Genomic DNA, 14,573 nt, shown 5'->3' with positions numbered 1-14,573 from the left:
TTTTAAATCAATGCCACTTGACGTTGCTCGTCCTAATATTTATATATTTCTTAATTCCATTCTTTTACGTTTAGATGTGTGTATTATTGTGACTTGTTAGATACTACTGCACAGTCGGAGCTAGGAACACAAGCATTTTGCTACACCTGCAATAACATCTGCTAAATATGTTTCTGTGACCAATAAAAAAAATGTAAAAAAAAGTTATTTTGAGTCGGCAAGACAGAACAATGAGATTTGGGACGAGGTTAGAGTGGACCACGATATGAGATAAAACTCTCAGCACCTCTCATAGGAACCAATACAACTGACTGTGTCCCGTCTCTCCCTAGACCTTCTACAGTACAATACACAGGGATACTTGGCCTACCGGATATCATACACTGGGCTATAATCAACCCTGAATAAATGATACAATTTGGGACTTATGAACATAGAACTGATTTATACTATTTCTGTGGGTATGAATGCTAAATCATTTATGTGAGTTGGGACGGGGCAACTGCAGTGGACTTGGTTTGCACTCAAGATTCCTATCCAAACGTAACTGAATGATTGGACTGGTATTGCTTATGTTGGGACATAGGTACAGCTACACAATGATTGAAGGGAAACTAGTCACATACACTTCTAGTCAAATTTTCATTCCCGTCTCCCATTCTCTCCCTGGTCATGGAGAGGAGTGCAGTGTATTCAGTCCTAGAGGAGCAGGGGCTACGATCCCATTCTCTACCCTTCTCCTGAAGTGTGCACTCATACGCTCCCCCTCATAGATTTAAAAAGGGACTGGTGTGAGGAATATGGTGGAAACTCCATCCATCCAGCCATGCTTGCACCAATACAATGCATGAGCATGAAGGGGAGTGACTGAAGGCACACTTCTGGGTGAATTGGAATGCAGCCAGTGAGTTTTAACCCTTTACCTTTAGTATTGTTTATCTACAAACATTGTTTTATTTTATATTAAGGCTTCTTTGTTTTTGTGGAAAAACAACATTCTATTAAAGTTGTGAAAAGGCTGTACTGTGACATGTTGCATAATCACCATGGTTATGTCTATTCCATGTTATTTATCGACCTCATTATTACTTTAAACGTTATGTACAAAAAATTACTTCCTGTGTCAGGGTCAAACCCATTTCAATTTCAGGAAGTGAATTGAAATTCTGAAATTCCGAAGAACTGAACATTCTGAAATCCTGCAGAACTGAAAAATCTTCATTGGGAAAAAATGTCACTTTTCAACTCTCAAATTTGGAACTTCAATCAATCTCCTATGATTCATTAACTGAACTGACATGTAATCAACACCGACCCCGGAGAATGCGCATACACGTGTGTTGTATACGTCGGAGTGTGTGTGACGACCCCACTCAGAAGGGGGTGTGCAGGTGGGTGATGTGCTGCGTGGGAGAGGCTGCGTTGGGGGTGGAGCTATTTGATAGGTGGGAGGAGTTGGGGGAGGAGTCAGAGAGCTGCAGTTCCTCTAGTTTCTTCAGGTATTCATCTCTCAGGGCTAACAGCTCTATGTAACGCTGTTCCACTGGACTCTGCTGCTGTAGAGTAGAGCAGAGCAGGGTAGGATAGAGCAGAGTAGAATAAACATAGAAAAAAAAGAGTAGAATATACATAGAAAATAACAGAATAGAGTAGAATATAAATAGTCATTACCACCACCAGGGGGAGGCAGAGAGCGAGAGGAGACAGGAGAAGGAGGGAGAGGATGGGGAGAGAGGGAAAAAAAAAATACTGTTAATTATATGCAAACAACGCAAACAGATAAGCATATAAACAATCACAAAGAGGTATAGAGGCTCAAGAGACACACGGTGAAAACATGAATATTCATTATTGATGCCTAGAGTGTTTTAAATGAGAGCAGCACGCTGGTCTGGTGCCAACACACAATACTGTTTATTTGTTTATTAGGATCCCCAGTAGTGTTTGCCAAAGCAGCAGTTATTCACAAAAAACACATGACAAGTAACAAAACACTGATACACAAGGACAGTCAAACAAATTAAAAATACAACAATATACAAACAAAACACAACTCAAATAAATTAGGTGTGTTAGTGTCCCCTCACAGTGCAATGAGATGGTACATATTTTCTAAAAGGTAAAGTTACCGTTTGCTCAGTAATAGGAGATGGTAGGGAGTTCCATGCGATCATGGCTCTTTATAATACTGTGCGTTGGACATGGGGACGGTGAAGAGACCCCTGGTGGGGTATGTCTGGGTGCCTGAGTTGAATGTTATTTGATTTTACAGACAATCTGGAATTTTCATTATAGTAATGCTTGTCCTAAAAACTAGAAGAGTTGGCAGTTAATCTCTCCTCAACCATGAAAGACCATCATGTTGTTGATGTTAGTTCTGTGTTTGTAGTTCAGGGCAAGGCGTTCTGCTTTGTTATGAGCCAGATGCAGCTTTTCTAGGTCTTTCTTGGCTGCACCTGACCATATTACTGGACAGTAATGAAGATGGGACAAGATAAAAGCCTGAAAACTAGTACAGCTGATGTGTCAAAAACACAGAACATATTTTAATAACAGACACACCCCTCTCCCCATCTTCACAACATCTTTGTCAATATGACTTGACCATCCAATGTAACTCCTAGCAGTTCAGCTTCTCTAACGGTCACACCTTTTACACACAACTCCTGAGAACGTTCTGAACCAAACACAATGCTTTTAGTTGTAGATGTATTTAAGACCAGTTTATTATAAAAATCACCCATTCTGATACTAACTCATTATTTAGAATTTGTGTAGGCTCACTGGCTTTGGGTGCTGACCAGGATTTCCGTTAGCCGGAAATTGCCGGCCTTTGGACGTGAAAAAAATGTAAAGCCGATAAGTAAAAAAAAAAAAAAAACTGTTGCAGGCCAAAATGACAGAGATTTAAAAAAACATTTTTTTTATTATTAATTGATGGAAATACCAGTCTATGGAAATACAGTTGACCGTCAAGCTTATCGGTCTATAGGTCAATTTGTACAATTTTGAGGAATTCAATTGGCCCGTGTGTATTTTCATAGGTCATCATGTATCTTATTTATCCAACACAACTATCACACAACATACAGAGCCTATTTTGAGAGTCATTTCTCCTGCAGTTCCCGAGCTGGTTGCTGCTGGAGTAAAACATATGCTTTTATCAGCTCATTATTTGCGCAACAACTATTAATGCTGTCACGTCTTAACTGTTTTGGTGCACGATTTTAAAAAAAGAGCTACTATTTTTATTTCTCAATTGGTAATTGAAGCGCGCCTCCCATTCACCTCCCAAGTGCAGGCAACCAGCTATCAGTGTATCACCCACCAGCACTCCCTGAACATTATCAGGACAGAGAAACCAGACATGCTCAGTGCGCGCTCCCTCAACATGATCAGGACAGAGAAACCAGACACATGCTCAGTGCTCACATGGAGCCCTCCAAACAAAAGACCATGAAAACATTTACAAATCTCCTACATGATGGTTATGAAATAAACCAAAACCTGTTTCTCACAAGTGTAGGAGGTTTTGAACTCCGCAAACAACGTTTTCCACTCCGAGACTGAGAACAGTAGATGACTAATTAATATATGCATTAACAGAAATTAATATAACCAAATGTGACCGACCGGCTCGATCTTACATGCAAAATTTGAAATTAGTATTTTTTATTTTTTTACATTGGATAAAAGTAGAGACTCAGAGCCAGAAAATGGTATATCAGTTGAGGAACAATGGGAAAGTCATTCTGCTGTGAAAGTTAAACTTCCGGAATGCCATACCTCACATTTGAGAAAATGGCCCTTGAATGTTTGGTTAAACCTACTGGAAAGCTCTTTGTCTACACCCATTCAGCATCGTTCACATACGCCTTAGCCCCACCCGTGGCTTTATGGATTCACATGTGAGGCTATCTACTAAACAGCCAAAGATTTCAAGACGAAAGGCTGGTTTATACTACGGGTATGTCCGTAAATTTAATCTGGCGTACCAGAGCGTGCTCGTACACTCAAGAGTTGTCAGATTGTCCGGTCGTAAATTCAGAGCTTTCAAAGTGCACACTGGACGCTCTGGCCGAGGAGTAGGGTTGATCACAGCGTTCTGAGCAGTCAAGCACCCAAGCTAACTGGCTAACATTGGCTAGCTACTTCCAGACACATATATTTACATAAGTCATCTGAACCTTTGCTATGAGACTCAACATTGAGCTCAGGTACATCCTGTTTCCATTGATCATCCTTGAGAGGTTTCAACAACTTGATTGGAGTCCACCTGTGGTAAATGAAATTGATTGGACATGATTTGGAAAGGCACACATTTGTCTCTATAAAGGTCCCACAGTTGACAGGAATTGTCTGTGTATGGACAAAGGAATTGTCTGCGTATGGACAAAGGAATTGTGTCGAGGCTCAGATCTGGAGAAGGGTACCAAAACGTTTCTGCAGCATTGAAGCTCCAAGAACACAGTTGAAGAAGTTTGGAACCACCGAGACTCTTCCTAGAGCTGGCACGCCCGGTCAAACTGAGCAATCGGGGAAGAAGGGCCTGGTCAGGGAGGTGACTTGAACCCGATCGAACATCTCTGGAGAGACCTGAAAATAGCTGTGCAGCGACACTTCCCATCCAACCTGACAGAGTTTGAGAGGTTCTGCAGAGAAGAATGGGCGAAACTCTGCAAATACAGGTGTGCCAAGCTTGTAGCGTCATACCCAAGATGACTCGAGGTTGTAATCGCTGCCAAAGGTGCTTCAACAAAGTACAGAGTAAAGGGTCTGAATACTAACATAAATGTGATCTTTCAGCTTATTATTTTTACTACATTTGCAAAAATGTCTAAAAACCTGTTTGCTTTGTCATTATGGGATATCATGTATATATAGACGAGAAAGTCTGTAACGTAACGAAATGTGGAAAAAGTCAAGTTGTCTGAATACTTTCCCAATTCCCCTCATGTAATGGGGAATTGATCAAAAAGTATCTAGCAGAGGTTCATCTGTCACATATGGAACTGAATGAAGTTCTCGAATTGCATTTTGGGAAGGTTTGAAAATGCTGTTTTATTGGCTGCTTTATTTCATGAGTTACATGTTCTGGTAAGATGCATTACCACGGTCACCTCCTTTGTTTTGTTGACGGTGAGTGGGGTTGTTTCCCTGACACCCTAGTCTAAATGTGATCGCGGTCATTCTGAACACCGTGGGCCGACACCCTAATGCGTTATGCACCCACTGCATATGGGTCCGGTACATTTCTCAAATGGCCGGCAAATTAAAAATCTTCCCGGTCACGTTGTCCGGTGCCTCATTTTCCTAACGGAAACCCTGGTGCTGAAACCCTGGTGCTGAAACCCTGGTGCTGAAACGTAGTGTGGAATCATCCGCATACATGTTCATGCTAGCCTTCAGTAAAAACTAGTGGCAAATCATTTCTAAAATAGAGAAGAATAACAGACCAAGGCAACTACCCTGAAGGACACCGCACATATCTGATGTTATACAACTAGTGGGTCAAATCCGGAATGTTGATTGGTTAAAACCGCATTCCTACCAGTGTCTATTCCACAAGTTACCACCGGCTAAATCTATGGCGTTAAAATGCCTATTTACTCTGTTCCATCTGACTGGGCAATCCACTGTCTCATCAGCCCAGCCAGGCAATTTATAAACTTGATCTCCACTATAAAAAGCATCTAGACATTCTCACATATCTGATGCTAGAGAAGCTTCCATTGAAGAACACTATTAGCTATAGAGTTCTGTTGGTTAAATAACTCTCCAACCATGTGATGGCAGGTGATTTAAAGCCATAGCAAGCGAGTTTCAACAATAGCGATGTATGATCTATAACATCAAAGGCTGCACTGAAATCTAAAATACAGCTCCATCTATCATCGTATTAGCCATTTATTTTAGCCAATCATCAGTCATCGGAGTCAGTGCAGTACAGGTTGAGTGCCATACTCCATTTGCATGCTGAAAATCTGTAGTTAACTTGTTCTCTGAAAAATTGCATTGTATTTGGTCAAACACAAATCCTCTCCATCAGTTTACTAAGAACAGGCAGTAAACTGATTGGGCGGCTGTTAGAGCAAAGGGTGCTTTACTATGTTCAGGTAGTGGAATTACTTTAGCTTCCTTCCATGCCTGCAGACACACACACACACACACACACACTCCTGTAGGCTTTGGTTAAAGACATAGAAATGTCTCTCTCTGTGTTTGTGTGATTATGACAGGGAAAGAGGATTATCTGCTCCAGTGACTCAGACCCTGTTGACAGGGAGAGGGATGTTTGGGCTGCAGGGGTTTGTGTGTGTGGCGGGGGGTTAGAGTTAGGGGGAAAGAGGGGTGTGTGTGTGTGTGTGTGTGAGAACAGGCAGCAAACACACACCAACACCGCAAGTCATACAGGATGCCACGGCAATACTGCAGCCAAACCAACCAAACCCCAGAGGCAATACTTCACAAATCAGACTGATCACAAGCAATGTTCCCTCTAAGCTGCACCGGGACTGCCCCGCCCCACCGGGCACCGGGACTGCCCCGCCCCACCGGGACTGCCCCGCCCCACCGGGACTGCCCCACCCCACCGGGACTGCCCCACCCCACCGGGACTGCCCCACAGAATATCAGCCCGTGCAGAGACGGGATTGAACTTCACTCAACATTCTACTTTTCCCCTTTAGTTAACACCAGTGCTTGACTTGGGCCGGCACTGTCCGGAATGCCATACCGGCACTTCTAATTCTGGGGGAATTGAGTATCGGCTTATCTACAAAATTAAAAGTAACCTATCGCTGTCCCAGAATCACACAGAGGCAAAAAAGGTTGATAAAAGTGGAATGAAGGTGGGACCTTCATTGAATAGGAATGGAGAGTGGGCATTCATTTCCTGATTTGTCCAGGTTTATTTGCTGCTAGGCTGCGAGTGGCAGTAGGCTGTTTGGAGGTTGCGCAGACTGAAAACGTGCCAGCCTGAATGGCATGATGCGCTGTTCCAAGTTGTCAAAATTAGGGTTTGTAATTCATGAAAAGTCAAGGAAATTAGTTTCATAATTGTTCTTAATGTAAAAGCATACTTTTAAATATGATCAACCAATAAAAAAATAAAAAAACATTAACAAGCCATTATCGGAACGACCCTTCAGTGCATGTCTGTGCTGGGTGTGTGCCAGGGAGTGTGCATTGCCCGAGGAGAGAGAGCGCGACATTCCAGCATTAGATATAAGGGCCTTTCCACCGGCACTGTAGAGCCTAAATATATCTACATCGTTGGAAAGCTGGGATTCCCCCCTATTAAACATTAGCCATGGAATTGCGAAAACATTCAAAATATTCTAAGAATAGCCTACTTGACAAATAACTTGCTGTGCATAGATCTCCTCTGAAACATGAACACCTTGCTTTGAGGTAGCCTACCTTATCCATTTGATCCCTGATTTATTGAATGGCGGAATCATTTTATAAAAGACAAAAGTATTTGGTTGTAATGTTGGAAAAAGCCTGCACACCCAGGAGCTCTCCAGATGGAAGGTTGACCACAACAGTGGGGAGCTAAGTGCCTTGATCAAGGGCTCAACGGCAGGAGGTGGTAGGTCTACATGGAATCAGACAGCAGCTTTCCAGTGTCAATAATTCATACTTTTCCCATGTAGCCTATAATAATAGTCATGACAATTTGGTTAAAAGTCATGGAAAATGTGTTTAAAACCTCTTGAAGCTAGGGGGCACTATTTTTATGTTTGGAAAAATAACATTCCCAAAGTAAACAGCTTATTTCTCAGGACCAGATGCTAGAATATGCATATAATTGACAGATTTGGATAGAAAACACTAAAGTTTCCAAAACGGTCAACATTTTGTCTGTGAGTTAAACAGACCTGATATTGCAGGCTAAAACCTGAGGAAAATCAAATCAGGAAGTGCCCCTGTTTTTGAAACCTTTATTGTTATGCATCCCTGTTGCCCATTTAAAGGGATATCAACCAGAGTCCTTTTTCTATGGCTTCCCTAAGGTGTCAACAGCCTTTAGACATAGTTTCAGGCTTTTATTTTGAAGAATGAGTGTGAACGACCACATTACGTAAGTGGATAGGTGGGGGCTCTCAGAGTGAGTTGTGCGCAAAAGAGAAAGGCGGCCATTGTTACTCCCGGTCATAGTGAAAAGCCAACTGTCCCGGTTGATATATTATCGAATAGATATTTGAAAAACACCCTGAAGATTGATTATAAAAAACGTTTGACATTTTTCTGTGGACATTATGGATATAATTTGGATTTCAGTGAACATAGTCCAAATGGACCGACCTGGAAAAGATCTTCCACCCCAAGACCGGTACTGGTTAACACGATCAACCTTTCCCTCTACTGCGGGTATTGCTAATACCAGCCACTTCCAATGCAACAAAATAAACTATGCAAAGTGTTTTCTTGTAGGCAGAACACACTGGAGTAGGATTCTATTCCATTGCCAGGCATGACTCAGCCCGTACACTACAGACTGTGTTGTATTTTGAGACAGGCATGAATAAGCTAAGCAGCCAATAAGCAGAGGGTTTTTGGTCTGATTTTCTGTAATAATGTTATGGGAATAATAATGAATTTTATTTTCTAAAGTGGTTTCTTACGTCAAACAACATTTCCAGCCACCCCCTTTATGTGAAGGACAAGTGGATAAACAGGTTCATATGAAGCCCGAAATGTTTTTGCCCAAAACTCTCACAGAATGTAGGCCTACATTGAACACCACACAATGGCTGCTACTGTAGGCTGAATGATAGAACAGATATTTCCATGTTAAAATGTTAGGGGATGTATTTTCTCCATTGTTTTTGATGGTAGGTCACTCTGGTAGATCTACATTATGATCAAATAGCCACAGTAGCCTACCTGACCAATGTTAAAACTAACTTAAAGTGGGTACAGCCTGTGTTCACAAACGTGCGCCAGAAGTTGCACTCAGCAGACCTGAAATTTCCTCAGTGATGACATTTTTTTTGAGGGAACATTGGTCACAAGATAACTCCAACTCTGATTGGCCCAGACAGTTTGGCTGTAGTTGGTTCAGTGCTGTGTATCCAGTGTTGTAGCTAAATCCCAACAGCGTTAAGTTAGATGGAGATTTTTTTTTATTATACCATATTATTGATCCATCATTGATTCACTACTTTCCACAAACCTAAAAGCATTGTATTGGTGGAGGCAGGGGCCTTTTTCAAATCAGTGAAGGGAAGTGAACAAGTGCATACTCTGGTAGGAAGAAGTGATCATTCAGACATACTGGAACAAAAGTACCTGTTGTCGAATGCCAGGGTTCGAACGGATACTGTAACCCCAGTAATTCTATTGTAACTTAATTGTCGAACGCCAGGGTTCGAACGGATACTGTAACCCCAGTAATTCTATTGTAACTTAATTGTCGAATGCCAGGGTTCGAACGGATACTGTAACCCCAGTAATTCTATTGTAACTTAATTGTCGAACGCCAGGGTTCGAACGGATACTGTAACCCCAGTAATTCTATTGTAACTTAATTGTCGAATGCCAGGGTTCGAACGGATACTGTAACCCCAGTAATTCTATTGTAACTTAATTGTCGAATGCCAGGGTTCGAACGGATACTGTAACCCCAGTAATTCTATTTTATTCTATTCATTTACCTGTTGTCGAATGCGAGGGTTCCAACGGATGTAGTAAGTCACCCAGAGTTCTAGGTGTCTCATGCTGGCTACAGGGTAGAGGACTCTATTGGACTCTGGGGTGTAGAAGGGGTTCTGGTAGAAGGACAGATCACTGTTTACCAATGACCACAGAGACACCGTCTTAGACCGCAACTCCTGGAGAGAGCGAGAGGGGGGAGAGAACAGGAATAATAATTTAGGAGGGTTAGAGAGAGAAGTTAACCAGGGACCACAGAGACTCTGTCTTCGACCACAACTCCTGGAGAGAGCGAGAGGGGGGAGAGAACAGGAATAATAATTTAGGAGGGTTAGAGAGAGAAGTTAACCAGGGACCACAGAGACACTGTCTTCGACCACAACTCCTGGAGAAAGAGATGGAGAAGATCATTAATATGGTCTTTTAGCAGACACTTATGTGCAGCAGTAAGCAGGAAACATACATCTATTCAGGATGACCCGTTTGAATCAAACCCACAAATGATCTGAGCCATCGGAATCACAGAGGGAATATGAAGGATTCTGGAACAATAATTAGAGTCTCATGGAGACTCTCGTCTGTGTGTCATAGAGAGCCTTATTACGGCACCTCAGAACCAGTGATGCGTCCCGTCGCTCTTCTGCTCTACTTCACATGATCAAGATGGAGGGAGGAGGGGATGTGGAGGGAGGAGGGGAGGTGGAGGGAATAGAAAGACAAAGAAAGGGTATGAGATTGAGGTAGAGCAGGGGTGTCAAACTCATTTCCCCCATCGGGCCGCATTCGGTCTTCACAGAGGTCCGAAGGGACATATTTACTATGTTATCTGTCTCGCTTTCATTTGGATGACTGTCAGCAAGCTGGGCAGAGGAGTGAAGAGACTGTCAGCAAGCTGGGCAGAGGAGTGAAGAGACTGTCAGCAAGCTGGGCAGAGGAGTGAAGAGACTGTCAGCAAGCTGGGCAGAGGAGTGAAGAGACTGTCAGCAAGCTGGGCAGAGGAGTGAAGAGACTGTCAGCAAGCTAGGCAGAGGAGTGAAGAGACTGTAAATGTAGGTCCATTATCATTCTACACAGTTTGGCTTTGGCTTTAGTCATTAAAATGTCCATTGAGCACCACCCACGAGCCTGATTGAATCGGCTCGCGGGCTGGATGACATGTCAAATAGAATGTAAATAGTGAGTTGGCAGAGGAAAATATTGTAGAGGGATGGAAAGACCCAGCTAACACATTTAGTTAACTGGAAGTTGTGGGAACGTTCATTTTTGGTTTCCCCATTGGACTGGTGTTTTCTTGCATTTTTTATGGAAAGTTCTCTTAAATGTTGTGGGAACATTACTTTAAATAGAATCCAGAGGAAACCTGCTGAAAATGCTGTACTGAAATTCCCACCTAAACAACCAAGGCTCTCACCAAGCTCTAAGAAATATACGGTTCTCAGAACATTATGTGCTAGCTGGGAATTGGAGAGTGCAATATAAGATAAATGTAGAAAAGACAGGCAGAGAGAGAGAGAGACAGACAGACAGACAGACAGAGCTTGGACAAACAAGACAAACAACTTACGTTAGTGTCCCTGGCACGCTCACAGTTGAAGAGGAAGGTTCCAAAGCGACAGCTGAACAGGTGGTCCAGGATGGTCACTAGGAGACGCTCGTTAAACTCAAACGCTGTCGGGAACTGGAAGAGAAGGGGAGAGAGAGGTTTAAACCCATAGGCCTTTTCGCAGTAAATTCTTCCTCCATTCGCTCTCCTCACTTCCTTCTCAATATGCATTGGAGAAGAAGGTTTGAGGGGAGGGACCTTGGACCTTCTCGTCCAATACGGTTGTTGAAGTCAGAAGAACGTGCAAAGACAAATGAAGATAAAGCGCTACACAGGTGTGTCCTGTTCCTACCTGTTTGGTCATCTGCCAGACACAGTCTATGAACTGTACAAAGATAGGAGACCTGTCCTGATCAGCATGGTTCTTATCACCGTGTCCTATCCTCTATAGAGACACAAAGACACAGAGACAGAGAGAGAGAGAGAAAGATAAATAGTTAAACAGTGCAAACAGATTCTTATTACCTGCAGTTATTACCTGCAGTTATTACCTGCAGTTATTACCTGTAGTTATGTCTTCCTGGTCATTCTAAATTCAAAAAAGGCACTCGCACATCTGACCATCATAGTCGAAGGTGCACACTTTGTTAGAATAATTAGGAAATGCACATTGTAACGCTTGCTTATTTTCCCTCAACTCCAACCCCAATGGATGTATTGAACGGAGGTGGGGGGAGCAGTATCTACACAGGGGTGCAGGTTGTGAACACTCAAACACTCTGACGAAGGCCCCGAGGCCGATACGTAAGGCTCTGACGAAGGCCCCGAGACCGATACGTAAGGCTCTGACGAAGGCCCCGAGGCCGATACGTAAGGCTCTGACGAAGGCCCCGAGGCCGATACGTAAGGCTCTGACGAAGGCCCCGAGGCCGATACTTAAGGCTCTGACGAAGGCCCCGAGGCCGATACGTAAGGCTCTGACGAAGGCCCCGAGGCCGATACGTAAGGCTCTGACGAAGGCCCCGAGGCCGATACGTAAGGCTTTGACGAAGGCCCCGAGGCCGATACGTAAGGCTCTGACGAAGGCCCCGAGGTCGATACGTAAAGCTCTGACGAAGGCCTGGAGGTCGATACGTAAAGCTCTGACGAAGGCCTGGAGGCCGATACGTAAAGCTCTGACGAAGGCCTCGAGGTCGATACGTAAAGCTCTGACGAAGGCCTCGAGGCCGATACGTAAAGCTCTGACGAAGGCCTGGAGGCCGATACGTAAAGCTCTGACGAAGGCCTGGAGGCCGATACGTAAAGCTCTGACGAAGGCCTGGAGGCCGATACGTAAAGCTCTGACGAAGGCCTGAAGGCCGATACATAAAGCTCTGACGAAGGCCTGGAGGTCGATACGTAAAGCTCTGACGAAGGCCCCGAGGCCGATACGTAAGGCTCTGACGAAGGCCCCGAGGCCGATACGTAAAGCTCTGACGAAGGCCTGGAGGCCGATACGTAAAGCTCTGACGAAGGCCCCGAGGCCGATACATAAAGCTCTGACGAAGGCCTGGAGGCCGATACGTAAAGCTCTGACGAAGGCCCCGAGGCCGATACGTAAGGCTCTGACGAAGGCCCCGAGGCCGATACGTAAGGCTCTGACGAAGGCCCCGAGGCCGATACGTAAGGCTCTGACGAAGGCCCCGAGGCCGATACGTAAAGCTCTGACGAAGGCCCCGAGGCCGATACGTAAAGCTCTGACGAAGGCCTGGAGGCCGATACGTAAAGCTCTGACGAAGGCCTGAAGGCCGATACGTAAAGCTCTGACGAAGGCCTGGAGGCCGATACGTAAAGCTCTGACGAAGGCCCCGAGGCCGATACGTAAGGCTCTGACGAAGGCCCCGAGGCCGATACGTAAAGCTCTGACGAAGGCCTGGAGGCCGATACGTAAGGCTCTGACGAAGGCCCCGAGGCCGATACGTAAGGCTCTGACGAAGGCCCCGAGGCCGATACGTAAAGCTCTGACGAAAGCCTGGAGGCCGATACGTAAGGCTCTGACGAAGGCCCCGAGGCCGATACGTAAGGCTCTGACGAAGGCCCCGAGGCCGATACGTAAAGCTCTGACGAAGGCCCCGAGGCCGATACGTAAGGCTCTGACGAAGGCCTCGAGGCCGATACGTAAGGCTCTGACGAAGGCCTCGAGGCCGATACGTAAGGCTCTGACGAAGGCCTCGAGGCCGATACGTAAAGCTCTGACGAAGGCCTCGAGGCCGATACGTAAAGCTCTGACGAAGGCCCCGAGGCCGATACGTAAGGCTCTGACGAAGGCCCCGAGGCCGATACGTAAGGCTCTGACGAAGGCCCCGAGGCCGATACGTAAAGCTCTGACGAAGGCCCCGAGGCCGATACGTAAAGCTCTGACGAAGGCCCCGAGGCCGATACGTAAGGCTCTGACGAAGGCCCCGAGGCCGATATGTAAAGCTCTGACGAAGGCCCCGAGGCCGATACGTAAAGCTCTGACGAAGGCCCCGAGGCCGATACGTAAAGCTCTGACGAAGGCCCCGAGGCCGATACGTAAAGCTCTGACGAAGGCCTGGAGGTCGATACGTAAAGCTCTGACGAAGGCCCCGAGGCCGATACGTAAAGCTCTGACGAAGGCCTGGAGGTCGATACGTAAAGCTCTGACGAAGGCCCCGAGGCCGATACGTAAGGCTCTGACGAAGGCCCCGAGGCCGATATGTAAAGCTCTGACGAAGGCCCCGAGGCCGATACGTAAGGCTCTGACGAAGGCCCCGAGGCCGATACGTAAAGCTCTGACGAAGGCCTGGAGGCCGATACGTAAGGCTCTGACGAAGGCCCCGAGGCCGATATGTAAAGCTCTGACGAAGGCCTGGAGGCCGATACGTAAGGCTCTGACGAAGGCCCCGAGGCCGATATGTAAAGCTCTGACGAAGGCCTGGAGGCCGATACGTAAGGCTCTGACGAAGGCCCCGAGGCCGATATGTAAAGCTCTGACGAAGGCCTGGAGGCCGATACGTAAGGCTCTGACGAAGGCCCCGAGGCCGATACATAAAGCTTAATAAAGAGCAGCGTGCAGGTTTCTTCTTTTTTCCCCCCCATCTTCCTGGTCATTTATCTGTACACAATATTGGTCAGTTTAGTTGCTTCCCATCACAGGAGGTTGGTGGCACCTTCATTTGGGAGGATGGGCTCGTGGTAATGGCTGGAGCGTAATTGTTTATCCAAGTAGCAGGCCATTCCATTTTATTCCGTTCCAGCTATTATTATGAGCCGTCCTCCCCTCAGCAGCCTCCACTGCTTCCCACAGATCATTTGGTCCCCAGTTGACAGCACAAATAAAGAACATCTATGACTGAAAACTCTTCATTAT

General features: G+C 45.4%; 1 protein-coding gene across 6 annotated transcripts in view; it reads right to left on the bottom strand.

The window, feature by feature from the left end:
• Nucleotides 1–62: 62 nt before the first annotated feature.
• The window catches only part of LOC139415898 (myotubularin-like), a 50,259-nt gene continuing 35,748 nt past the window's right edge, over nt 63–14,573 (bottom strand). For 5 of the 6 annotated variants that reach the window (XM_071164049.1, XM_071164050.1, XM_071164053.1 and 2 more), the window contains 4 exons: nt 11,556–11,648; nt 11,225–11,338; nt 9,663–9,839; nt 63–1,556 (listed from right to left, as the gene is read on the bottom strand). In XM_071164049.1, the coding sequence (XP_071020150.1) occupies nt 1,374–1,556; nt 9,663–9,839; nt 11,225–11,338; nt 11,556–11,648 (567 nt within the window). In that variant the 3' untranslated portion in view covers nt 63–1,373. The remainder of the gene's footprint in view (nt 1,557–9,662; nt 9,840–11,224; nt 11,339–11,555; nt 11,649–14,573) is intronic. The other variant, XM_071164051.1, reaches the window with a different exon arrangement.

The sequence above is a fragment of the Oncorhynchus clarkii genome, chromosome 9 (assembly GCF_045791955.1).
Source record: "Oncorhynchus clarkii lewisi isolate Uvic-CL-2024 chromosome 9, UVic_Ocla_1.0, whole genome shotgun sequence".
Lineage (NCBI taxonomy): Eukaryota > Metazoa > Chordata > Actinopteri > Salmoniformes > Salmonidae > Oncorhynchus > Oncorhynchus clarkii.
This window is presented reverse-complemented; position numbering and strand designations above follow the sequence as displayed.